Here is a 25,097-nt window from a genome sequence, read left to right on the forward strand (position 1 = left end):
AGGGGGGGAAAGGCTCATAAAAAATAGTTAATTTTTCTAGTTAGAGTAACCTAAACTTATTTTGACTGTGATAATGTTTTCTGCACTTTCCTTTTCAATTCTCAGCAGGAAACTTTTCTTGAATTTTGTTTGAGTCAGACTAAGCTGTATTTAAACATTAAATGTTCAACTGAGATGTGTGACCCTGGGCAAGTCCCTTAATGTCTCAAGGCTTCTTCCTCACCTGCAAAATGACATTTTCTCAGCCTACTTCACAGGGTTATTATGAAATCAGAAGTTAACGTGTTTGTGTGTATGCGTGTGTGTGTGCACTCAGTTGCTCAATCGTGTCTGACAATTTGTGACCCTATGGACAGCCCACCAGGCTCCTCTGCCCATGGGATTTTTCCATCAAGAATACTGGAGTGGGTTACCATTTCCTTTTCCAGGGGATATTCCTGACTCGGGGATCAAACCAGCGTCTCCTGAGTCACCTGCATTACAAGTGGATTCTTTACCACTGAGCCACGTGGGAAGCCCCTAAGTTAACATACACTTTGGAAAAAACACAAATATAGCATATGAGATCCTAAGCTAAGGCACACAGAACCACTTGGAAGGAAGACACATGGAGATGGAGCCTCCAAGACGTTTGAAAAGAGACTCAAGAGACCCTCAAAGCATGATTGTGGCGCCCAGCGTAGCACAGCTTGGTCATTTAGCATACAGGGCGTCACATGAGCACCTATAAAACAAAGTGAAGATGAAAGGAGAAAGAGACAAGAAGAAAAGCAAAAGCAAGGAAGAGAAAGTACAATTAATGCAAGCTCTTTTCTGAGACAGGCAACTATATTTGGAGATTAAATAATCCCATGAGCTATAAAATTTTTAAAGGAACCAGAATAGGAAATTTTACACTAATTTTATAAGCTAATTTCACAACTTTTATCTTTAGTAAACAGAAGATTTACCATTCTTATATTAAAAATCAAAGTGAAGCCCAATTCCTTCTAATAAGTAAAAAAATAAAATCAGCTTAGAGGATATGAGCAAAATTTTAAAATAAAGAGGGCAAACAACTATGCATATACAAAAAATATACACTTAGGAAAATATTAAAAGTAAAGACGTCACAGTATAAACTGGAGTCGTCTTTGGTACTGAATTTCAAGTGACTTTTACTTCCTTCTTATACTGTTTGCGTTTCCTGAAATTTACAACAAATGTGCTTATATAGTAATTAAATTAAAACCAATATTACTGTGAGTGGATAAATAAGCTGTGGTATATCCAGACTGTGGTATTTGGCGTTACAAGAAATGAGATATCAAGCCATGAAAAGACAGGGAGGAATCTTAAATGAATATTACTAAGAGAAAGAGGTCAATCTGAAAAGGCTACATATTGTGTGGTTTCAACTATAGAAACCACTAAGAAAAAGAAAAAGCTAAAGATATTAAGAAAAAGATAAAGCTGTGGAGGCAGTGAACAGGTCAGAGATTACAGGGTTTGAGGAGAGGAGGGGAGGGATGCCCAGGTAGAGCTCAGATTTTTAGGGCAGTCAAACTACTCAGGATGAAATTATAATGGTAGACACATGTCATACATTGAGAAAATCTACAGAATGTACAACCCTGCGTGAACTCTAATGTAAAGTAAGGACTTTGGGTGATAACAACATGTTAATCAACATAGGTTCATCCACTGTAACCAGCTCCACTCTGGTGGAGGGGCTGCAGCGCATGTGTGGGAGCAGAGGGTATACAGGAAACCTCTGTACCTTCCTCTCAATTTTGCTCTGAACCTAAAACTGCTCTAAAAAAATAAATCTTAAAAATAAATGTTATTTCAGTTCAGGGTTTTTGAGCACAAGCTACTCATTCTCCTTGCTTGGCCCTGCGATAAACCTTCCTCTGCTCAAAAAAGAAAAAAAAAGAAAAATCATTTAAAATTTAAAAATGGGACATCCCTGGTGGTCCAGGGGCTCAGACTCTGCTCCCAATGCAGGGGGCCCAGATTTGATCCCTGGTTGGGGAACTAGATTCCACATGCCACAACTAAGACTCAGCACAGTCAAATAAATAAACATTTAAATAAAACGTAAGAAGAAACAGTGGGTAGCACTGAACATCATATTCCCACAACATTCCCATGTGTTCTCATCAAATCAACATACTTTCCACAAAATCTAAACTACCAAGAAATAAAAGTATTAATATTTCTCTACCATGGCAGAGCATTTATCCATGGTGGCATTCACAACTAACAGGAAAAGACAAGTCTGCTATAGTCCATGAGCATATTCATCTCCTGCGACTATTAATAATTCCAATTTCTCTAAGAAGATAAGATGGTGAGGCAAAGCTCAGCAAGGCTCAGAGGAGTCCCAGGTTGTATGCTGGTGGTCACAAGAAACTCTCCACACCCTGCTGCTACTGCTAAGTCACTTCAGTCATTTCCGACCCTGTGTGACCCCATAGACAGCAGCCCACCAGGCTCTCCCGTCCCTGGGATTCTCCAGGCAAGAACACTGGGGTGGGTTGCCATTTCCTTCTCCAATGCATGAAAATGAAAAGTGAAAGTGAAGTCGCTCAGTCATGTCCGACTCTTCGCGACCCCATGGACTGCAGCCCACCAGGCTCCTCCGCCCATGGGATTTTCCAGGCAAGAGTACTGGAGTGGGTGCCATGGCCTCCTCCGCTTCACACCCTAGTCCTTCACACGTCACCATGAGCTAAGGACACCTCAAACAACTACAACAAATACGTGCATCTAGCTTTGTCTTAACCTCTGATAGAAATTTCTGTAAAGTTTCCCTTCCAAATTACGCACAGATAGTCAAAGCCTTTATTATCAAGCAGAAAAGGGAGCTTCCTTGGCAGCCCTATGGTGAGGACTCTGTGGTTTCACTGCTGGGGCCTGGGTTCAATCCCTGGTTGGGGAGCCAAGACTCCACAAGCCTTACCATGCAACCAAAAATAAAAAATTTTTTTAAAAAAGCAGCAGAAGAAGTATGGACCTGAAGTCATAAAACAGAGTTGACTTTCTTAGCGTGAAGGACGTGGGTCAGTTAATGCGACCCCCATGAGGCCTGTTTCCTCATTTATAAAAGAGAAGTTAATAGACATAAGGCATCCAGCACAGAGCCTCATGAACTAATGAGCATTAGTTTTTGTCCTCCCCAGCCCTCCCTCAAGGACGGGCACATAATTTAAATTAGATGAGCTTTATTACACGCCATTCAGCTTTGGTGGTTCAATGGGTAAGCTATCTGCCTGCAATGCAGGAGACCAGGGTTCGATCTCTGGGTCAGAAAGATCCCCTGGAGAAGAAAATGGCAACCCACTCCAGTATTCGTGCCTGAAGAATTCCAGGGACAGAGGAGCCTGGAGGGCCCCAGTCCATGGGGTCACAAAAGTCGGACATGAATTAGTGACTGAATAACAAAAATCATTCAGCTTTGGGAACCTTTCTTTAAATCAAATGAACTTGGAAGGCTATTTCCTAAGGCAGAGCCGCGCTTCTGTGTTCCAGTCAGATGAAGTGATGTAGAGCAAGGGAGCACAAAGGTGTAGGGCAGGAAGCAGGTCTGGTGCTGGACGAAGAAGGGAAGAGAAGGGAACGATGGGATAAACTGAGGTAACGTCAGAGATGCAGGGACTGAATCCTCACGGAGGGCCCTGAAAGCTCTAAGGAGATGCACATGTGGCCAGAGAGGGGATAGCCGACAACAAAGCACAAATAAATCACAAACTTCTAAGTCACTAAAATAAAAGCTGGGACCCTGCTCGTCTTCCTTACAAATAACGGCTTTACTTCCTGACGTGTTCAAAAAATACTGTGACTACCCTTGGCTCGATTCCCGATCTTGCTGTGGCTCTTTCAAGTTAGGTTCTCAGTTATTCCTTCAGCACCCAGCATTCAGAGGCTCTGACACAGAGCAGTCTGGCTATTAATGATTGCCTAATTAATGTAGAAATAAAGGATATATGTATATATAAATGCTGACTTTTCTTCCTAAGGTTAACGTATTTAAACTACCAAAGTAATCATGAACAAAAGGGTCTAAGTATCAACATTAGAATTCCATTGCATTGCTAGAGGTACCTCGTTAAGTGTGTAGAGGTCTTGGGATTTCAGATTCTACTGTACAAATAATAATATTTTAAAAAGCAGTTCTTTTCTATAATTTACAAACCATGAGGCATCCAATAGTCTGACTCAATGTAGAGGAGACTAGTGTGACTACACAGGGTGAAAACCACCAAAATCCATTCCCAGAACTGGTCAGACAGTATCAGGGACAGAACTAGAAACAGTGTTTGCCTCTAGTTTGCCTTCAGAAGCTCTTTGTAGTAGCAAAAAAAAGTTGGCATCCAATATATTTTTGGTGCAAATTATTACCTTTTCAAAAAGAATGAAAGGAGAGGTATATAAATGAGCCAGAAATGCCACCTATTCCTTCAAACTCAAGGCTCTCCCCCATCCCCCGTAAAAGTTTTTATTTACTGATGTATTTGGCTCATCCTGTTGAGTGCCTAGCTGAGAGGCTCACAGCAAAAGTGATAACAACCAGAGGCATCTATCTAGATCATCAGATTTCCTTCCTCTGGTCAGTGTGTGCCACAAATCTCATGCTGCAAAAGCGACATCTCATCTTTCAGTGTCAGATTTCTTCCAATTCCGTTGCAAACTTCTATTCTATTTCAGTTCCCCCAACAAAAGAGAATGCAGAAGTGGTGAGTCCCCACCACATAAGAGCTTCTCCTGAGCTGTCGCTGATGGTAGAAGGTGGACCCGCAGCAAAACCCGGATGGTCGGTGCAGCTACCTCGTGTCCTATTCTAGTACTAACTTCTGTTCACATGCCAGCACTGGGCCAGTACGTGACAGACCAACTACAGTCAAACTGAATCCCCAGTACAACTCCTAGATGGACTGGATGAGAGCAAAGAGCAAAGGCACATGTCCTATTTGGGGTTTTCCAGCGACTTGGCTCCACCAAGGAACTGTGGCCTCAGAGCTCACAGTACATAGAATCAACACAGCATAGAGTAAAAGGAGGCCAGGGGACTTCCCTGGCAGTCCTTTGGTTAAGACTCTGTGCTTCCATTACAGGGGGCACAGGTGCAATCACATCTGGGTACTAAGATCCCACATGCAGCAAGCGGGTGGGATGCCCAAAATACACTCTGTAAATCATAAAACCAGTATATATCCTACATTTTGGTCCGTCTATGCTTTCCTAATTATAGAATCCTGAAACTCCTATATCCCTGGTCCTAGAAAAATTCCCTTGCTATGTCTGATCTGTGCCAGCAATGTAGAGTTCTAAAAATACCCAAGGAGACACCCATGTGCGAACTTCCCCCAACCCCAAGAAGTGAGCAAAGCACCAGACCTTCCACTGATAGACTATCCAAATCATCCACTTTTGCTCCCTTAACATCTTCGAACCTTTACAAAAACCTTTGTCCTTCTTGGTTATGTTTTAGACATTACCACGGCAGTGTGGCCAACCTTCTATGAAGCGCTGACCACTGAAAGCTCTCAGTCTGTCTCTTATCACAGCTTTCCTAAAGGAAGGGGAGGTTGGTTCACAAGTGTTAAGTCAAGTCCTCAGGGAAGAAAGGAACTCACGAAAGAACAGATAACCACACAGTTTCTGTGGACACACCAATGGGTCTTCTGCTGCTTCAGCTAAACCAGCACAATCAGCTTAATCCCTGGGGAAATACAGTCAGCCCCAGTTCACAGTATTTCAAAAGTATCACAGAAAATAAAGAACAAATGCCCTTCCACTGCCCACATACGTATAATGGAGACTTTTCCCCTAACAAAGAAGGATTCAGAAGAGCACTCTTTCTCACAATAGGAGTATACCAAACCTCTTGTCAGTTGCTTTTCCTTCCCACTATCCATCTCTCGGCTTCGAGAGCAGAAAAGAAGGGCCACTGACTCCCTTTAGGTCTCCTTTTCCTATGGAAAAGACAGCTGTAGTTTTAAGAACCCTCAGAATAGGGTTTTGAAAATAAATCATCAGGGCGTGAGGGACACCCAAATGTAGAAATCACAAAAATAACTCAATTAAGTCCCAAAGTGCCAAAGCCACTAAGAAAATATCACAGACAAGGAAGAAAAGAGGCCAGTAAAAGGAAACGGGTTGTGACTTCTGACCCAACCGCGGGCTGTGGGTGGCTCTCCAATGGGCAGTGATGCCTTGGAAAGGTCAAATGTAGTGGTTCAAGGGTCTAAAAGTACTTAATGAACCAAGGAGCGCAAGTTATTTTGGGAGGAAAGAAAAATATGTTTTCTGAGTATTTTTCCTTTCCTCTAGCTTAGCACCACACCCACCTAACCTTCTTCCCAGTCGCGTCACCTGTCTCAAAGTCTGTTTCTTTGGTCTCTTTGATTATTTCTTTTCCTTTAGAGAAAATTATATCCACTTAGCTCAAAACAAAGAACCCATCTGAGAACACTATGTGTGTGAGCTTTGTTTTTTCACCGTTGCATCAGTGCTTGAAGCCAACCATCTGCAGGTGGGCTAATTTATTATTACAAAAGTTGCTCAGACAGGTATTTAATCAGTGAAAGAGTGGATTCAGAAATACATTTTAAAATGAAAACCCTGACACTTGGCTTCCTTGAGAAAGCTTAACCCAGGAAGCAGGACTCTTGGCTTCCCTGCAGCCCCAGCTCCACCGTGGAAAGCAACGGCGTACACAGTCAGCCCTTCTCAGATTCGCTCTGCTCGACTTCTCCCCTGCTCTGCCAGCTTTTAAATGCATGAAGGTTTCTGTTTTCAGAAATAAATCCTGCCTATTTCCCCTCTCCTTCCTTCTCCGCGCCGATAAATTCCTTGAGGGTGATTTTTGGATTGCGTCTCTTGAGCTACAGGTTATATGAACTTCGGGGTCACCTGGAAATGTTTTTAACTTCTCCCAGTAGGGAGGGAACAGAGGAAAATGAGTCGACTTCCTAGAACTCTACCTTCTGAATCTGGCATATACAAGTCAAACAAACCTGAGTTTTTCTAAGGATAAAACGATCTCACCCTCACGCGGCCCCAAATTCTTAATCATGCATCTCTTGTGATTATCAAGAACAATTTTTTTTTTTTTTTTGCCATGTGGCAGATCTGTTCCTCTTTTTCGTCATATTTTTCTCAATTAAAGATTCTAATGGCCATTGAAGCAAGACAAATTACCCTCATCATTTATGTCTACAAACCTCTGTGACTCTGAGCTTCAGAATTATAATGGGAAACAGAAATCATGACTTTGATTTTAAAAGCAGAAAGGTGGCACTTTGTTGCACTTGATAAACACACAGAGAATGACGAAGAGGGAAGGGATTTGAAGGAGAAGCCCTCCAGTCAAAATCCTCAGCCTTCAGCGACCTGTCCTATTTAACAGTTCTTAGAGTCCAGAAGTTCTTCTTTAAATCTAACCTAAATCTATTATGCTTCAGTGAAAACCTATGCTGTCTCTGTGCCAGAAACAAAACAGCTGGTCACCATACACAGCTTAATAACTCCTCATAATTTCGAAGTCTGTTATTAAGTCATTTTTTAGTCTCCTCTTCTTGAAGCTAAATAATCCCAAGTCTTTCAACTTATCCTTATAGGTTCAATTTTACAATCCTTTAATCATCATCAGTGCTTTTCGCTAAACATTCTTACGTTTTCCATGTTGCTCTTATGTTTTGAAACCCAGTTCACCTTTGGAATTGCTTCTCGCCGTCCCCAAAACCCCAGGACTTTTGTGCATCACACACACCCCACAGGATGTACTCGAATAGGAAACCTACTGCTTTGTTTGGGTTCTTTTTGGTGAAAACCTGCTCTTACAGTTCCTTCTTTAAAGAAAACGTGTTCTTTGGGAACCAGTGTTTATTCCCACCCTTTCTTCCTCACCAGAGCTCTTCACGGCCTTTCTCAACCCACTTTCCCCCAACAATCCTGTTACACAATGAGTATCTACCTAATCAGATACGCTTATTTAAACCAAGTTGTTAACCGAAAAATGTCTTAAAATATGCTATGCTTTACTGATAACATCTATGAAGGTCCTGTCCTCAAAGTCTTAACTCAGAAAAGAATCTCCGGCACCCTTTGCCTTGAAGCCTCTTCTCCACTCTTCCTATAGCTGGCTTTGTTTCACCCTCACGTATCTGCTCTGAGGCTGTGTCCTTTCCAGAACACTCGAGAATAGGCTCCCGATCCTTCTTTACTACTAGATCAGTTCCCTTTACAGAACTGTCACAACTTGCAATTAGATGCAATTACAGATGAAAGTTTATTTGCCCATTTCTTGTCTGTCTGGCCCATAGAATGGAGGCTCCTCAAAGGTGGGGTCACGTCTGCTCTGCTTTGTATGCCTGGAACCTGGCTAATGGTACGCATTTGATTTTTGAAGGAATTAATGTCTCCACTGCTGGAAATATTTACATTTTAAAATATATCTGGGGGGAGGGGGATTGCACGACGGTAGTAAAAGGTACAGACTTCCAGGGGACTTCCCTGACGGTCCAATGGTTAAGACTCTATGCTTCCAATGCAGGGGATGTGAGTTCGATCCCTGGTCGAGGAACTAAGATTGTGTAGGGTGTAGCCAAAAATAAAAAAGCAAATTAAATAAGACAGCCTATCCCCAAGCTCTCTTTAAAAAACTGGGGAAAAAAATGTTTTACAAAGGTAGAGACATCCAGTTATAAGAGAAACATGTACTAAGGATGTAGTGTACAACATGAGTGATAATTAACATCGTTATATGTGCTCTATGAAAGTGGTTGAGAGAGTAAAGCCTAAGAGATCTCATCACAAGGAAAAAACTTTTTTCTATTTCTTGACTTTTTAATTGGAAAAGACCCTGATGCTGGGAAAGATTTAAGGCAAAAGGAGAAGGGGACGACAGAGGATAAGATGGTTGTATGGCATCTCCGACTCAATGGACATGAGTTTGAGCAAGCTCTGGGAGATGGTGAAGGACAGGGAAGCCTGGCGTGCTGCAGTCCATGGGATCGCAAAGAGTTGGACAGGACTGAGCAACTGAACAATAACAACAAGAGACAATGGATGTTCACTGAACTTATTGCAGTAATCATTTCATGACATAGGTAAGTCAAACCATTATGCTGTAGACCTTCTAGGCATTCAGTGCTGGGTGTCCATTATATCTCAATAAAACCGGCAGGAACAAACATCTCTAATTGTCATTTAAAAGGCTCTGTCAGCTGTTACAAATGGGGGTGGTATTTGAGGAGTGGTGCATGTAGTGATGAGACAGGGTGGTGGGAGGAAGGGGCCCTTCTCGTGTCCATCGAGTTAATCATTCAGACAAAGCCAGGATCACAGCCCCCCAACAGAGAGAAAGCTGCTGCCTCTTCCAAGACATTAAAAAACTGGAAACTGTGGTCAGTGCCACCATCTTCCTTCTGCTCCTTAAAGTAATTAATCTCATTTCCAGTCATTCTTTCTCCTTTCAGCGTCAACACACTCACACCTCTTGTAGCATTCCATCATCTTTCTGGTGCTACATCTTCATGGCTGATCCCTTCACAGAAGCACTAGCATTTCATTTCTATGAAATTTAATGAATGATGAATATTATTTATTAATATTCAGGCTATCATTGGCAGTGGAAATCTTTGGAGATGGGATTATGGACATTTTTTACATTTTCTTCTTTTGATTAATTTTTATTCTCTAACTTTTCCTCCAAGGCCTTGTCTGTATTTTCTAGTTGAGTGATTTTTTTTTTTAAGGTTGTGTGTTTGTGTGTTAGTCACTAAGTCGTGTCTGACTCTTTGCAACCCCATAGACTATAACCCACCAGGCTCCTCTGTCCATGGAATTCTCCGGGTAAGAATACTAGAGTAGGTAGCTATTCCCTTCTCCAGGGGATCTTCCTGACGCAGGGACAGAACCCAGGTCTCCTGCATTGCAGGCAGATTCTTTACCATCTGATCCACCAGGGAACCCCCCGCTTTTTTTTTAAGATTTAATGAGCTTTATTTTGGTGGTATTCAAAGTGAGATTCTACTGAGGGTTAACCTACAAAATTTGTGTTCATCTCATAGACTTCGATGTTTTAAGCTCTGATGAAGTTTCATCTTAATGAATTCAAGATTCATTTCACAAACATATATAGAGACTATATACACACACAGAGATTTCATATATATGTCTTCTGTATATGAGGCTATACCTTGGGACTTTTTTACTATATAGCAAGGCTGCCACATCACCAGGCTTGCCTCTCAGGTAACACTACTTCAGAACATCAATCAAGAATATCCTGGGCACGATACCAGGAGCTCCACAACTTTAATGACAAAGCATCAGGGAGTCTGAGCAGTGAATAACTGAACAGGAAGAGACCTGGGCTCCTTGCCCACCTCCATAAATCATCTGCTGACTTGTAGACCGACATGCAGCAAATGAGTTTTCAAGTGCCCATGCCTCAGTTTACCCACCTGTAAAAGGCATAATATATTCCTCAAAGGGATATAAAGAGAACCAGTGAGGTAATGTCTAAGCCTCTGGAACTCCTTGGCAGAAAGGCGCTATATAATTACTATTTGGTACTTAAGTTGCCCTTCATGTGTGCCAAGCAGTTTATGATCATTCCTTGCAAGTTACTCCCAGCTACTCTGAAGTTGTCTTCATGTCTACTTCCACTCAAAGGACGAAGAAACTGAACTGGAGAGAAGTGTAGGGATTTTCCTAGGGTCACTAAGATGGCACTGACATCTCAGAAGAGGACTTTTCAAGTCCTCCCACTCCCTCAACCATAACCTAATCCACATCTTCCACACAAACGATACCTACAGATGAATTCCCCATTACACTGCTCTGAAACAGCCCTCATGGAGCAAAAAACACTGTAACTTGTTTTTGTAGAATAGAGTGAATGGTGAGGAGATGAAACAGAAACCAAAGCTCTAGAATTAGTAACCTAGACTTCACAATCACTTTTTTTTTTAACACATCTATATTTCTTTTCACTTCCGGTATAACAGTGTTTCGGGACCTTCATAATCTCTCTAAAGGGCTCATATTTTTCTATGAATAATTTTCAGGGCCAACCCTAAGAAGGCATAGAGTCCAGGTTAAATCACCCTGAGTTCTGCCTAGCAAAATGCACGCTAGCATTGCCACACAAGCTGTAGCTCATGAGAATTAACACCAAGAAGGCAAGGGACGAGAAGATGCATGCCACACAGGGTACATAAAGAGTGCGAGAGTTCACGGAAAGGTGGAAAGTACCAGCTTGCTTGCGTGTCATCTGACCTCTTCCCCACCAGCCACTTTGATGACAGTTGCACAGAGCCAACACTGGAGGCCCTCCGTCCACTTTGCCTACAGAGAGTTCTACCCAAGAGTGTGAACCCAGCTCTCAAACCATGCCCCTCTAGTCCTCACACCTGTTTTCTCCCCTGCTTCATTTAATGACTGGTTTACCATCTTTTGGTAAATGAAGCATCTTTTGGTTCTGAATCCTATACTCTCACTAAAATGACAGAAAACGTGTGGATACAACATCTAAGAAGTGCTGCTCTGGTTGTTCAATGAGCAGCAGCCAGATAACCTCAGAGAGTCAAGTGCAATGACAGAGCTTGTTACCATAAATTTGGATAGAAAGTTACAAAGCACCATAGGGTCTGACCATGAGGAAACAGTGAAGCCGAAAGTTGAGTTTCCTCTCCCTAAATACCCCTGCCTTTGTCTTCTCCCCTTCTGTCTGCAGGAACATTTCTTCCCACCACCCCTCCCCTCACTGGCCCCGGACTTTTCAGAGCATCCCTCTTTCCCTCATCCATCATCCATGGAAGTCCTGGGTCCCATTCCCTTAAGTGCCACTCCACTAGTTTGATCACGACCACCTGAAAGTCTCAGCCCAAAGAATGGCCGGAAGTGTGGCTCCCCAGCCCCCTGAGCAGCTGGACTCTCCACAGGTCCCCTCTCACACCACACCACACTGGCAGCCAGTGGCCACAACTGCCAACATTTTTCAGGAACAAAAACTGGGTCTACCCGGAACAGGTTCTCACTGAAAGAACTACTAAAGAACATACATCAAGAAAACTAAATCCAGAAGGAAGGACCCACGTGTAGGAAGGAATGGTGAGCCAATAAACTGATAAACATACAGGCAAATATGAAATAAACAGTTTAAATACTGATGATGACTAATTCAGGAAGCATAAAACAAAGATAAAAATATCAGACAACAACAAGAGAAGAGACAGAATCAAACTTACGGTTACCAAAAGGGAAAGGGATGAGTCTGGGATTAACTTGTGCACACTACTACATATATAAAATAGATTAAACAACAAGGACCTACTGTATAGCAGAGAGAACTATACTCAGTATCTTGCAATAATGTATAATGGAAAAGAATCTGAAAAAGAATACATATATATATATCATGCAACAGATATATTAGATATATAATATAGTTTTATATAGATTTATATTATATATTATGATATATTTATATATAGATATGTAATAGATATAGATCTATAGATATATAATAGGTATAGATATAGTATAGATCTATATAATAATATAATCTATATATTATTATTAATATATATTAATAGATAATATATTAATACATTGGTATTTATAATATTATTAATATAATATATAACCTATATATAATAATATAATCTATATAATATAGATCTATGTATAACAGATATAGAGAGATCAATATCTATTCTTTTTCAGATTCTTTTCCATTATAAGTTATTTAAAGTAACCTTTCAATACATTGAGTATAGTTCCCTGTGCTATACAGTCAGTCCTTGCTGTTTAATCTATTTTATATATAGTAGTGTGCACAAGCTAATCCCAAACTCCTAATTTATCCCTTCCCCTTCCCCTTTGGTAACCATAAGTTTGATTCTATCTCTCCTCTAGCAGCTCAGATGGTAAAGAATCTGCTTGCAATGCAGGAGATCTGGGTTCAGTCCCTGGGCCAGGAAGATCCCCTGGGGAAGGGAATGGCAACCCACTCCAGTATTCCTGCCTGGAGAATTCCATGAACAGAGGAGCCTGGCGGGCTACAGTCCTAATACTTTACTGATACTTTACTGATTCACCTTGCTGTACAGCAGAAACTGATAAAGCAACAATACTCCAATAAAAATTATCTTTTTTAAAAAAAAGTATAGTAAGGTTCTATTATCTGAGGTGGACAGAGATTATAATGAATCTCATTGAGACAAACAGACACATTAAAATAGTAATAATGATAATTAAAAGAAAAACAGAAATTGAATGATAATTTGCTAACCAGAGAGGAAAGAGTCAGCACATACCTAGAACAAAACTAGATGAGAACTACTCTATAAAAGGGAAATATCTGCAAAGGAGGTAAATATGAAAATATAAAAACCAAAACTTCATACCATGAGACTACAGAATCCTACATCAGACCTGACATCAGGAATCCACACTGCTAGGGCTGACCTGCTGCAAAATTGCAACCCTTAAACTTGGCGATGACTGCCTTAAGGCCAGCAAAGGCCCGGCCTGCCCACCTGACTCTGTGTTTACATTTAGTACAAGGACTTGGTTGATCATTCTCCCTTCATCTTCCCAAGCCTCCTCCCAATAAAGGATTCGAGATGACTTATTTTTTATCTTAGTATGAGTTTAAATCTGAGTTACCTTTCTTAGAGGAGTCTGGACATAAGCCATAATCCTGAATTTTAATGAAGTACTTTCGTCTGCAAGCAGAGTCCCACCACCAGAGCACAGCAGCAGAGAAATTTCGAGAGGAACAGGGAGCTCTTCCTTTGCTATTAATACTTAAGCACCACATCCCAAATACAGTCTTCTGCATATGACCTTGAATTAATACCGTTGATTTATGTACTTTTTATGCACTGGCTTAATTTCCAAGAGTTTCTCGAAAAAGTGAGCAATTATTTTCCACGCTTGCCTAAATAAAAACTTCAGAGATTTTATATGAAGACCAAAGACAGGTCTATGATAAGACTATGATGTTAGCTGACATTATAAAGGTATCCTATAACATGCTAGGTAGGGACAAGTCTGAATATGAAGAGCAACATAATGAATCTTTTTTCTCTGTTATTCTCAAGTATCTCCTATTTTGCCCTGGCCCAGCCCTTCCTGAAGCAAATGCTATAGTACAAACAAAATAGAAGTAGTTCAGTGATCTATTGGAAATTCTTTCTCTCGGGAAGGAAAATTTATTTTTTATAAAATAAAGCCCAAAAAATGTATTTTTTTCTCTCTCTCAAGTATTTAGCACTGTTTGAAGAATGAATGACTTCTGACTTCCAGTGAGATATAAGCCGGTGACACACTTGGGTCCAGTCGGTGTGTTTTGAGAGCACAGAGAGCTTGAAAACCTGCCACGCTGCTTGCTATATTTAGTGAGAAGTAAATATATCAATGGGAACTGTGTCTGTGGACAGGGAGCTCTACCTGGGAAAGCCACGCTGCTTGTGAACACACGTCCCATACAGTCAGAAAGCACATTCAGAACTGAGAAGCCAGAGGAGAGTGCAAAGGAGGGACATGAGCGTGTTTTAACGGCTGCGATAATTTGCCATGAAAGGATGTGAAGGCCCGGCTCCTTGCTGCAGCATGCCATGTGCTGCTGAATTCAATTACTGCCATGCTGTCTGCGAGCGAAGGAATGTGTAAACAGGCCATATAGCCTTGCATCAGTTCCACAGAATATTGCACAACACAAAATGCCTCTCGATGTGTCATTTCCTTCTTGGCCATCTTCCCAGCTCCTGACAGTCAGTCAACAGAAAAAAAAAAAAAGTACTGCAAGAGATTTAAAACTGCTCCTCTCAAGAGTACATTCCACCAACCACCAGACTTAACTTCCACCAGCGCTTCTGACTCCCTCACCATCCTCCTTAAGGAAAATAGGAAAGGGAACAGTTTTTTTCAACTGTGATTATTCTCTTAAGTCAAAGGTGGTCAATGATGGTTTGGATCTTAGTGACCAGAGGGTACATATTTATGACCATCAAACTGCTGCTTGTGGTTGCTGCCTTGTGAGTATCAAAATGTGGCATGGACCCCTCACTGCCACTCCTTGAGCACCGTGCCAAGGAAGAGCCACGGGAAGTCTGCAAGTCAAGAAGTGGAGGGCGTTTTTGCAGTAGATGGAACTTGGAGGGCATTATGCAACGTGAAGTCAGCCAGACACAGAGAGACAGATACTATGTGATATCACTTATATGTGGAATCTAAACAATACAACAGACTAGTGGATAAAACAAAAAAGAAGCAGACTCACAGATATACAAAACAAACTAGTGGTTACCCGTGGGAAGAAGGAAGGTGGGTGCCATGCAGGAGTAAGGGGGGCATAAAAGGGGTTATTATGGGATAATAAAAAACCATGTGTAGGGACTCCCCTGGTGGTCCTGTGGTTAAGACTTCACCTTCCAATGCAGGGGGTGTGTGTTCAATCCTTAGCCGGGGATCTAAGATCCCATATGCCTGGTGGCCAAAATATCAAAGCATAAAACAGAAGTAATGGTATAGCAAACGCAACAAAGACTTTAAAAAGTGGTCCACATTAAAAAAAAAAAAAAACTTTAAAAAATATCATGTGTGTGAAACGTTTAAAAATCGTAAAGCCCTATAGAATTTAAAGAATCTTTCATTCCCAAAAAAAAAAAAAAATGTTTTCCCATTTAAAAAAAAACTTGAGGGTTTTTTGTTTTTTGTTTTTTTTTTTTACTAACACTTCCAACCAGAGACTAAAATTCAGGCCTGTGGCATCAGGGATGTGGTACGAGGCTTATCAAGCATTTCTCAAATTGTCTTCACAAACAGCAAGAATGTGAACATACGAACTGTGTCCAGACAAATCAAACAGCTTTAAAACAATTTTGCTGTCCTTTCATCCAACACACTTTACATGTTTCCCGTCCTTTTTCACATCTGACCAAGCTCTATATCAGCATCCACCACTGATAAATAAGCAAAGATCAGGGGCCAGGCACCATTAAAGTCTATTCCTACACCCAACCAGGGTGAGAGCAGTGGAGGAGAAAAGCCAGCTGCCACTGACACCATCTGCAATGAGGAATAGCGAATGCCAAGACCATGATTCTTGCCACCCTTTCTGGGGCTGGAGAACTGGATAGAGCGACTAGCCAGGTGGTCCAGTGGTTAAGACTTCACCTTCCAATGCAGGGGGTATGCTTTTGACCCCCGGTCAGGGAAGTAAGAGCCCACATGCTGCAGGGTGTGGACAAAAATTAAACAAATAAATAAAAGATATATTTTAAACTGAACATTCATTGGAAGGACTGATGCTGAAGCTGAAACTCCAATACTTCAGTCACCTGATGTGAACAGCAGACTCTTTAGAAAAGACCCTCATGCTGGGAAACATTGACAGAAGAAGGAGAAGGGGGCAACAGAGGATGAGATAGTTGGATGGCATCACTGACTCAACGGACATGAGTTTGAACAAAATCTGGAAGATGGTGAAGGACAGGGAAGCCTGGTATGCTGCAGTCCACAGGGTCACAAAGAGTCAGACACAACTGAGCAACTAAAGAACAGTGAACAACAACAATATTTTAAACTTGAACAAAAATAGTCTTTACGGAAATTTTTAATATTCATTAAAAACAAAATTTTTTAAAGAACTGGGTGGAACAGCATGGGAGAAAAATGAGATGCTTCAGGCCACAGACCACTGTTTTATTTAAGTCTGTCTTAAATGTTCAGTTTATAAGGTAAAACCTCTGCAATCAGAGGTGCACAAGAATGTAGAATAATAAAATGTTCTCTAAAGAATTAAAAACATGCAATGAACTGGGCACAGGTGACAAGAAGCAAGCAGGAAAAGAAAACAGTTTGGCTGCCGGACATGACCCTGACAAGCTGGTGAAGCCGAGTGCTGAGACGGCCCTGAAACACACAGGGTACCCTGCACACCCAGAGAGGTTCTCCATCACCTAAGCTAGCCCTACTGAAGTCACAGAACGAGTTAAGCAGAGCAGTGCTGTAGCCATGCACCAAGCCTGCAGGAAAGGAGCCAGATCGTGGGAAAGAAAAGGCAGGGCTTTCCCCTTCTCCCCCAGCTCAGGACAGGTAGGTGGCCAGCACTGACCAAAAGTGTCCCAGTAGCAAAGATACAGATGATGGCTTTGGTTTCTCCTGAAGGGTAACTATGATTTACTTCCCTGGGGCACAGCACACAGAAGCTCTTAGAAACCCATTCATGTGCATTAGGTATCAGATTTGCAGGTGTACTGACAAGGGGGAATTTGTAAAGCTGAGTGGTAGACAGCATAAAACCACCAGGCTTGTTCATTTGAGGATCCATAAGATACTTTGGCTACAGATTTGCCCAGCTGCCAAGCAAGGCAAATAACCTCTTTATGTTCAAATATCTAATATTCTTCTCCCATAAGAGGACTGATCTGGCTTGACTTGCTATTGACCTGCTGATACCAAGCACCACAAGCTATCACCCACCCCTCATTCATCTGGTAATTACCAAACTGGTCTAATTCAAAGTGAAGCTACTAGCACTGGAACTTGGAGTGACCTTGAAGAACTTTAGATGTCTTCCAGAATAAAAAGTCAGAAGACTTTTCAGGAAATGGTACCTCAAAAAATCATTTCTCCTGTGGCAGCAATGATATTTCCGATATAAGCACTGATGGAAGTAGGTGACATTGATGGTCCAGTGAACCACCATCCCCATCATTCATCTTGCAAGATTTTTTTCCCCTCAAGGCCAGGCTGCACATGTCTCTTGTTTTCACCAATAGAATATGTAAGAAGTGACTCTACTCCAATTCTGAGCCTTAAGAAGCTTTACAAAGGCCAGAAAGTTCCCACTTTTGCACCCAAAGGAACCCTGAGCTGCCACATAGGAAGTCAGACTCCAACAGAAAAGGCCACACGGAGAGGGGAGGCTCTGGAACTATAGGAGAGAGAAAAAGGCCCAGCTGTCGCCCCCTTCCTGCTGAGCCTAACCTTCCAGTCACCCCATGAAGGCACCAGACAAGGGACTGAGACCATCAGGCATGTTCCAGCACCAGCTGCCATCTTACCGCAAGAAAGACCATAGAAAACCCATCCAGATGAACCCCAGTCAACCCACAGAGTCGTGAGAAATAATAAACTAGTGGCTGTTTCTTTTCTTTTTTTTTTTGGTCTTTATTTATTTATTTATTTATTTATTTTTTACTTTTTTCTGCATCAGGAAGCTTTTGGGATCTTAGTTCCTTGACCAGGGATCAAACCTAGGCTTCCTGCAGTAGAGGCACAGAGTGCTAACCACTGAACCACCAGGGAATTCCCTGGTTGCTATTTTAAGCCACTGTGTTTGGGGATGGTTTGTTATTTAGCAAGAGATAACTGACAGAGCAGCAAGAGAATAAAAAGACTTCTGACTGTGTAAGGTGATTTACTTTTTCCATCCTCTGCACAGCCAATAATACCCTTCCATCACTCTTCCTCCTTAACTCAGAAATACAACAGTAGAATATGACACCACTGAGCAAGATTTCATCTTCCTGGAGAAGTTCTTTCAAAAGGACTGCAGTTGGAAGCAACTGCATATGTGGAACAAAAGATCCTAATAGAATCTGATGTTTGAAAGAGTCAGGCATCCAAATGCATTACTATAGCTGCTGCTGCTCCACTGACTTCTGCTGGTGAACGTACGGCAGTACCTCTTCAGAGCTAACTTGCCAACAGAAGGTCAAAATGCCTTGCCTAAACACCAGGCTGACAAATTTGGGATCTTAAGCATGATGTCATGTCTTAAACTGATAAGCTGGCGGAGAAAATAAATGGCATTTCGTAAAGATGTGTACCATTCTCATGTTTACGCTACTTAAGACGAAGGTTCTAATAAGTCATCGGCTGTGTTCCTTTAAAGGGAAGTTTTATAACTGAGATGAATCACAACTGCAAAAGATCAAAGTTAAAAAACATCAATGATGCCATGGGGTACTTTTTAATCTTGTAATGAGTGATGATCATGTGCTCTTATGAAGTTCGTCCAACTGCCAGCGCCAGATGTGTATATTAAGAGAAGGAGTTGTTTGTGATGTGACAGTACCCCTTCAGCTGCCAGAGACAGAAAACATGGAAGGATGAAACCTTTCTGATTTTCTCAGTGAAAAGCAAGCCTTGGCAGATGGGCTGATAAGTGGGGCCTCCGAGGGCGGCATCGGTGCCCTAGCATCCTCTCTTGGACTTTGCTGTGAACAAGCTGTTTATCATCAGTTCTGCCCAGCTGTCCCCAGGCAGCATGAATACCTGCTCTAGCACAATTTATAACACTTATTAGTGTCATTTACTAATGAGCAGAAATTAGTAAAGCCATCTGCAAGAAAACAAAAAAAAATATTACCCGAGAGAACAGAAGCTAGATGGTATCTATTTCCTGGAAGTGTAGTCTAAGCAAAAACTACAGCAAACTTCTGACGCTGAAACTGATGTAATAATAGCTCATGCTTACTGAGCACTTACTGCCCGACAGTCCCTGGGCTGTGCATTTTAGATACATGACATCACTTAACATCTTTGCAGCAACGGATGAGGAAGATACTATTATTAGTCTTCTCACTTTATTATTAATTATTTTTCTCACTTTAGCAGAGGAGGAAACTGAGGCCAAGACAACTTAGGTAACTTGCCTATCACCACACAACTGGTGAATGGTGGCATCCCGGGCTTTCAATCCAGACAGCCTGATGCTGTCCTGTTGCTGAGTAAAGACCCAACCAGTTAACCTGGAACCTGTCCTTGTTCAAACAGCTCATCTGCCAGAAGTAGTCTTTTCAACTTATACTGTGATCTTCTGAAGAAGGAGTGAAATTCCATTAACAGGACCAAGAGAGCAAAAATACTCAATCCCTTCAAACTTTCACAGTAAGAAACAGACGTACAGTCTTTCAATAACAACCATTACTTACAGAATTAAAATTTTGTGGGAGAAGATGCTAAAACAATTGCACTCACTGTCTTTTTTTTCTTCCCTCAGAATTTTCCTAAATCTCTTCTCTGTTAACGGTTGAGAAAATAAGCCACTTTGAAGAAGTCGAGAGCAGTGGTTGGCAAACCACAACTTGTGTGCCAAATCTGACCACCCCCCAACCTATTTTTGTAAATAAAGTTTTATTGATATGCAGCTACTACCATTTGTTTATGTATTGTTGAAGGCTGCTTCTGAGCTACACTGGTAGAGTTGAGTCCCTGTGGCAGATATCATAGGACCCAGAGAGTTGAAATCAGTTCCTATCTGGCATGTTACAAAAAAAGGCTGCCAATTCATGTTCTAGAGGATTCTTCATTTAACATTATATACACACCTATCAATTAAAAGCCTTCAACTCACAGTTGAAGGAAATTGAAAATCTTGGGCATTTTCCACACCTGGGAGTCTCAAAACTAAAGAACAATATTGAGAAGAGGGTTTTACTTACAAACATCCAATGCTCAGACGGCCAAGAGCAGGACAGAAGGAAATAACCCCGTACTGAGAATTCAGGTTGTAGGATTAAAATGTTACTGATACCAGACACAGCCAGACACTGAGTTTGGCCAGTCACCTTGTGATGTCAGAGAAATGACATCGCATTTCCACAGATATTTTTGGTTTGTGAGCAGATCTAGGGCAGAGGTCCGCCACTCGATTTCTATATCTGCTTCTCCCCAGCACCTTCAGCAGCATCAAAAGCCTAAACTCAGGTCACATGCATACTATCTGCTCTATCCCTAACTCTCACTGCTTTCAGAGCACTTCTCTGTCTTTACAGGGACTGAGCCTAGCAACTGTTCATTCTGCCAATGGCCTCCTGGGAATGAGGTGATACTACCCTTGCTTGAAAGAGAAGTGACTCTCCCAAAGCTGTTCTACCTCCTTCTTTCTGTCACCACTTTCAGAATGAGGCAGCACCCACCTTCCCCTGCTTCCTCTCCCAACCATCAAGTCTGAGCATCAACTTGTGAGCATCTGGAGATATACACAGAGAAAGAGAGACATACACACACACACACAGTGATGGTTTTTCCAAGAACTGAGAAAAGCAGCTGAGATCAGCAGGAAACATCTTTACAAGATAAGTATTAGTTGTGTTAAACGTGAAAAGACTACCATCCTGCTTGGTGCATTATTGAGGGATGTCCCTGCCTTTTCAGGAACTCGGGGGCTAATCAGATAAAATGCTAGATGTCTTCCATCCTAAGCCATCGTTCCAGACGGACCGTGGTCCAGAAAAGTCAGGCAAAAATCTGAAATCAGGCCAGATAGCCCTAGGCTGATCCATTCACCTGCACTGCATGATTGCTGGCCCTGAGGACCAGAGACGGGGCAACCAGAGACGTGTGTGTGGCCACCGCCTAACAGGACACTCAACCTGAGCAGACAGAGCCAGCGCTCCCATTGTTGGGAAACCTAGAAGAACGCCATACACATGAAAGACGGAGAAAAGAAAAACCTCAAAGACCGACTTGTCAGGCAGGAAACCTCCCTCGTTTGGGCAAGCAGTCAGCCTTCGTGAGAAGAGACAGTGCAAGAGGAGTGGAAGGCAACACGTCTTCCCATGGCTCAAGGACAGGCAGCCCCAGGGGCAGAGGGGAGGCAAAACTTCACCAGCCCTTTGCTCTCGATTTTAGGAGAAGAAGAGCTATGCCATTGTCTTGGCAGGTGTATCATTATATAACAAAGATTTCTGCCAGCTGTCCCTCCACCACAAGCCAAATTAAACTCTCCAAACACAATGGCTACATCTCCAGTGGATTCACTCATCAAAGGCGGAGTTCTGTGTGATGTTTCCATTGGCACGGAATTTTTAAGGTTGTATGTATTAAATAATATTTAATCTTTAAACATATTTAAATTCAGCTCTGGTAAGTATGTTCAAATCAGTTTTAGGGGTGGAGGGGGGAGCAAACCTGTTTTAATTTAGATTTAAGAGGAAAATGCATATTAGCCCAAATGGATGATGGGCACTGCCTTCAAATGATGCTGGTTCAACCTTTCAGATGTCCCAGGAGACAAATAAACCAATTTGGATTTAAGTCTGGCTTGACTCTATCTGCTAAAGAAACTATCTACGGCAATTACTAGAACATGAGCAAACAACAGTGTTGTAACAATCAAGCAAGTTATCATTTGCAAATAAATTCTTTGTAATTAAGCAGTGTGCTCTCTATAAAGGGAATTGAGTGGGCGAGTTAAAAAGTTAAAACACATTCTTAGACCATGGGAAACACACGCAAAAGCTTTTTGACTAAGCTCAGGATTTTGCAGTTTATTGTTTTCTTCCTCAGCTCTCGTGGGTCTGTTCTGCCTCATCTATTGTGTCCAGTGGATGAGCAGAATTTTTTAGCAAAAAAACTTACAGTAACGGAAATTCATAAAGTTATGTTGGGCTTAGCAATTTTGGGGCAAAGGTGAAAAGTGTAATTTGATTTTCCACTAACTGTGAAGATCTAATTGCCCCTCGTAAAAATATACGCAGATAGCAAACTCGGCAAAGAAACTCTTCAGGTGAAAGGAGCACTAACTTATCTTGGATAAATTCCTCACAGGGTCTCCACAAATTCTATTCCCATTTCCAATAGAAAGGCAAGCACTTACTTCTGGGTTCCCGGGGTCCATCCACTGTGACTTTAATAGCTCTGTGATAGGTGGCAACTTGGGGAGGATTTGTGAAGACAGTTATGGTCAAGGTGAAACTCTTGCCTGCAGATAGAAAAGGGAAAATCCACAGTGAATATAAAAAGACGGTATTGATAAAATGGCAGTGCTAATGTCTACATTGCATTTAAGCATCTCTGAAGAAGTAACCAAACACAAACAAGGGTCAAGACTCCTTATTCTAATGAGAAACCCTCTGATGGCTACTTTAGGGAGTTACTAAGCTCATGAGCACTAAAATCCTCATCTTCATGGCAGTCTTGTACAGGGAGGCCCCAATTTCAAAAAAGAGTTGCTCAGTAGCAAGAGCTCTAATGCAAACAAAAACTCTTGACCACTTGAAGAGGGTTCTCTTTGCTTTCAGTTTTTCTACAACATCAGGAACACATCCAAGCAGACAATTTTAGAAGTCTTTATTTAGGATTAGGTCATGACCCCGTGAGAGAACAATACTAAATCACTGTTGATTATGCTATTGACTTCACATGGCTTTAGTATTTCATTTGCTTAACTGCACTACAATGAGAAGATGAAAGAGTAAGATTCTTATGGGAATCATTTTAACAGGAGCCAGTGTCTCCCGTCCTGGCCTTAATGTGCCTGTGGTATGATGATTTCATCATTACTGGAACAAAGTTTTTCTCCTCCCTGCCCACCCCTTCCCTAACATACCTCCTCGTCTAAGAGCCATCTTGAAATGACTCCCTGACAGTAACTTATTTTTGGCTAAATGTACATGACATCTCCCAATGTAAATATGAACGCTTGCTTTCAGCAGAGGGTGTGATTCACTGAAAAAGTGCATTTGATGTTTCAAATTAATGAGCTAAAAAAAGGTGATGGGGGGGTGGGGAGGTGGAAGGGGGAAGGGTGGCAAAAATGATGGGGAAAAGTTTGGGTGCAGATCTGGCTGTTTGCTTTCTCCAGAAGAAGATACCAGACTCTGCTACCCAGACTCACTGACAGTTGTAATCAGTTAGATTTGCGACGGTTAGTCATGTCAGATAGTCAAAACTGCAAACTGTTACAAGACAGGAAAAGGTGGGCGTGAAGCAGTGACTCAATAAAACATTCAGCAATCTCAGGCCAGAGAATTCATTTAGCCTGCTCCTGGGACAGAGCTTTGAAAAGCTCCTTTCCTTTTGCCTTTTTTTTTTTTTTTTTGGTCAAAGACTGTTTTTCCCTTTACTGAAAGCAGAGGGTATGAAATCAAAACACAAATCTTAAACAATATGTAGCAACACAGAGTTTAATGCAATCTTTTCAAAGCTTAATATGGAACAGGTTGTAGAGGAGGCTTAATGTAGAACAGGTCTTTGGCTGTCAAGTCTAGTGAATGGGTTTTCTTTTCAACCCAGACCATGTTAAGTTCCTAAAATATGTTTAAGACACATATCATTTGTTACTAGGCATATATAGTTTTAAGTCTCTTTGGCTACCCTGTGGCTAAGAAGGTGGGGAGGGGATGGGGAGGAAAGAGAGAAAGGCAGGGGGAGGGAAATATGAGGAAAATGAATATTGATTAGAAACCTGTGAAGTGCCAGTCACTTCATACACATTATCTCATTTAATCCTACCCACTCAGGTTTATCACCCTCATTTCACAAATAAGGAAACTGAAGCTCAGAGAATCTTACTAATTTAACCACACAACTAATAAGTGGAAAAAAATCAGGATCTGAAACCAAGTCTTCCAGACCCTAAAATTAATGTTCTTTTTGACTTTGTTAGAGAACATTTTTAGAAACTAATAGGTAATTTATTGCTACATGTGTCCCAAACAGCTCTATCAGACCAAGAAACAAATATAAATCTACTAATTAAGTATGTCAACCAGAATGATGAAATCATCTATCTTTAAAGTGTCACTGATATTCTATATTTTATCCATTATATATTGAATGTTATATGGATTTAAGAAATTTAATTATCTGGTTAGGGAACAAAGGATTTATTATAAACATTAAGACTAACCAGAAGAATAAGGCAGCCAGGAGTCGGAACTACTCACAGAAAACTGAAAGTCTACAGAAATGGAGATTAGAAAGTTGAATAGGAAGCCACTGGATCCACATCAGGACCTTAAAACAATGGGAAGATCTGGAGGAGTGAACTGGCTGAACTCCCAGATTGAAAGTTAATTTGCATTAAACCATTAAAAAAAAAAAAAGATCCATTCTGGGTTGGATCAATGGCCTGTGAGCCAGGACTGGGTTTCTAACAGTGCTTCAAGAGTGGTGCTTAGAAGACAGTTGTCATCCATGGCACGAATCTTGATAAACCAAGGAGGTACACATCTCAATTGTCTTTGCTGCTGCTGCTGCTGCTAAGTCGTTTCAGTCGTGTCCGACTTTGTGCGACCCCATAGACGGCAGCCCACCAGGCTCCCCTGTCCCTGGGATTCTCCAGGCAAGAATACTGG

The 25,097-nt window shown here is 41.6% G+C and overlaps 1 protein-coding gene across 3 annotated transcripts in view; it reads right to left on the reverse strand.

Annotated features, from left to right (window-relative positions):
• Positions 1–25,097, reverse strand: part of RUNX2 (runt-related transcription factor 2) — a 138,488-nt gene that overhangs the window by 99,770 nt on the left and 13,621 nt on the right. For all 3 annotated transcript variants that reach the window (XM_010863082.1, XM_010863084.1, XM_010863083.1), the window contains exon 3: positions 22,616–22,720. In XM_010863082.1, the coding sequence (XP_010861384.1) occupies positions 22,616–22,720 (105 nt within the window). The remainder of the gene's footprint in view (positions 1–22,615; positions 22,721–25,097) is intronic.

Source organism: Bison bison, unplaced genomic scaffold, assembly GCF_000754665.1.
Source record: "Bison bison bison isolate TAMUID 2011002044 unplaced genomic scaffold, Bison_UMD1.0 scf7180017864487, whole genome shotgun sequence".
In the NCBI taxonomy this organism is placed as follows: domain Eukaryota; kingdom Metazoa; phylum Chordata; class Mammalia; order Artiodactyla; family Bovidae; genus Bison; species Bison bison.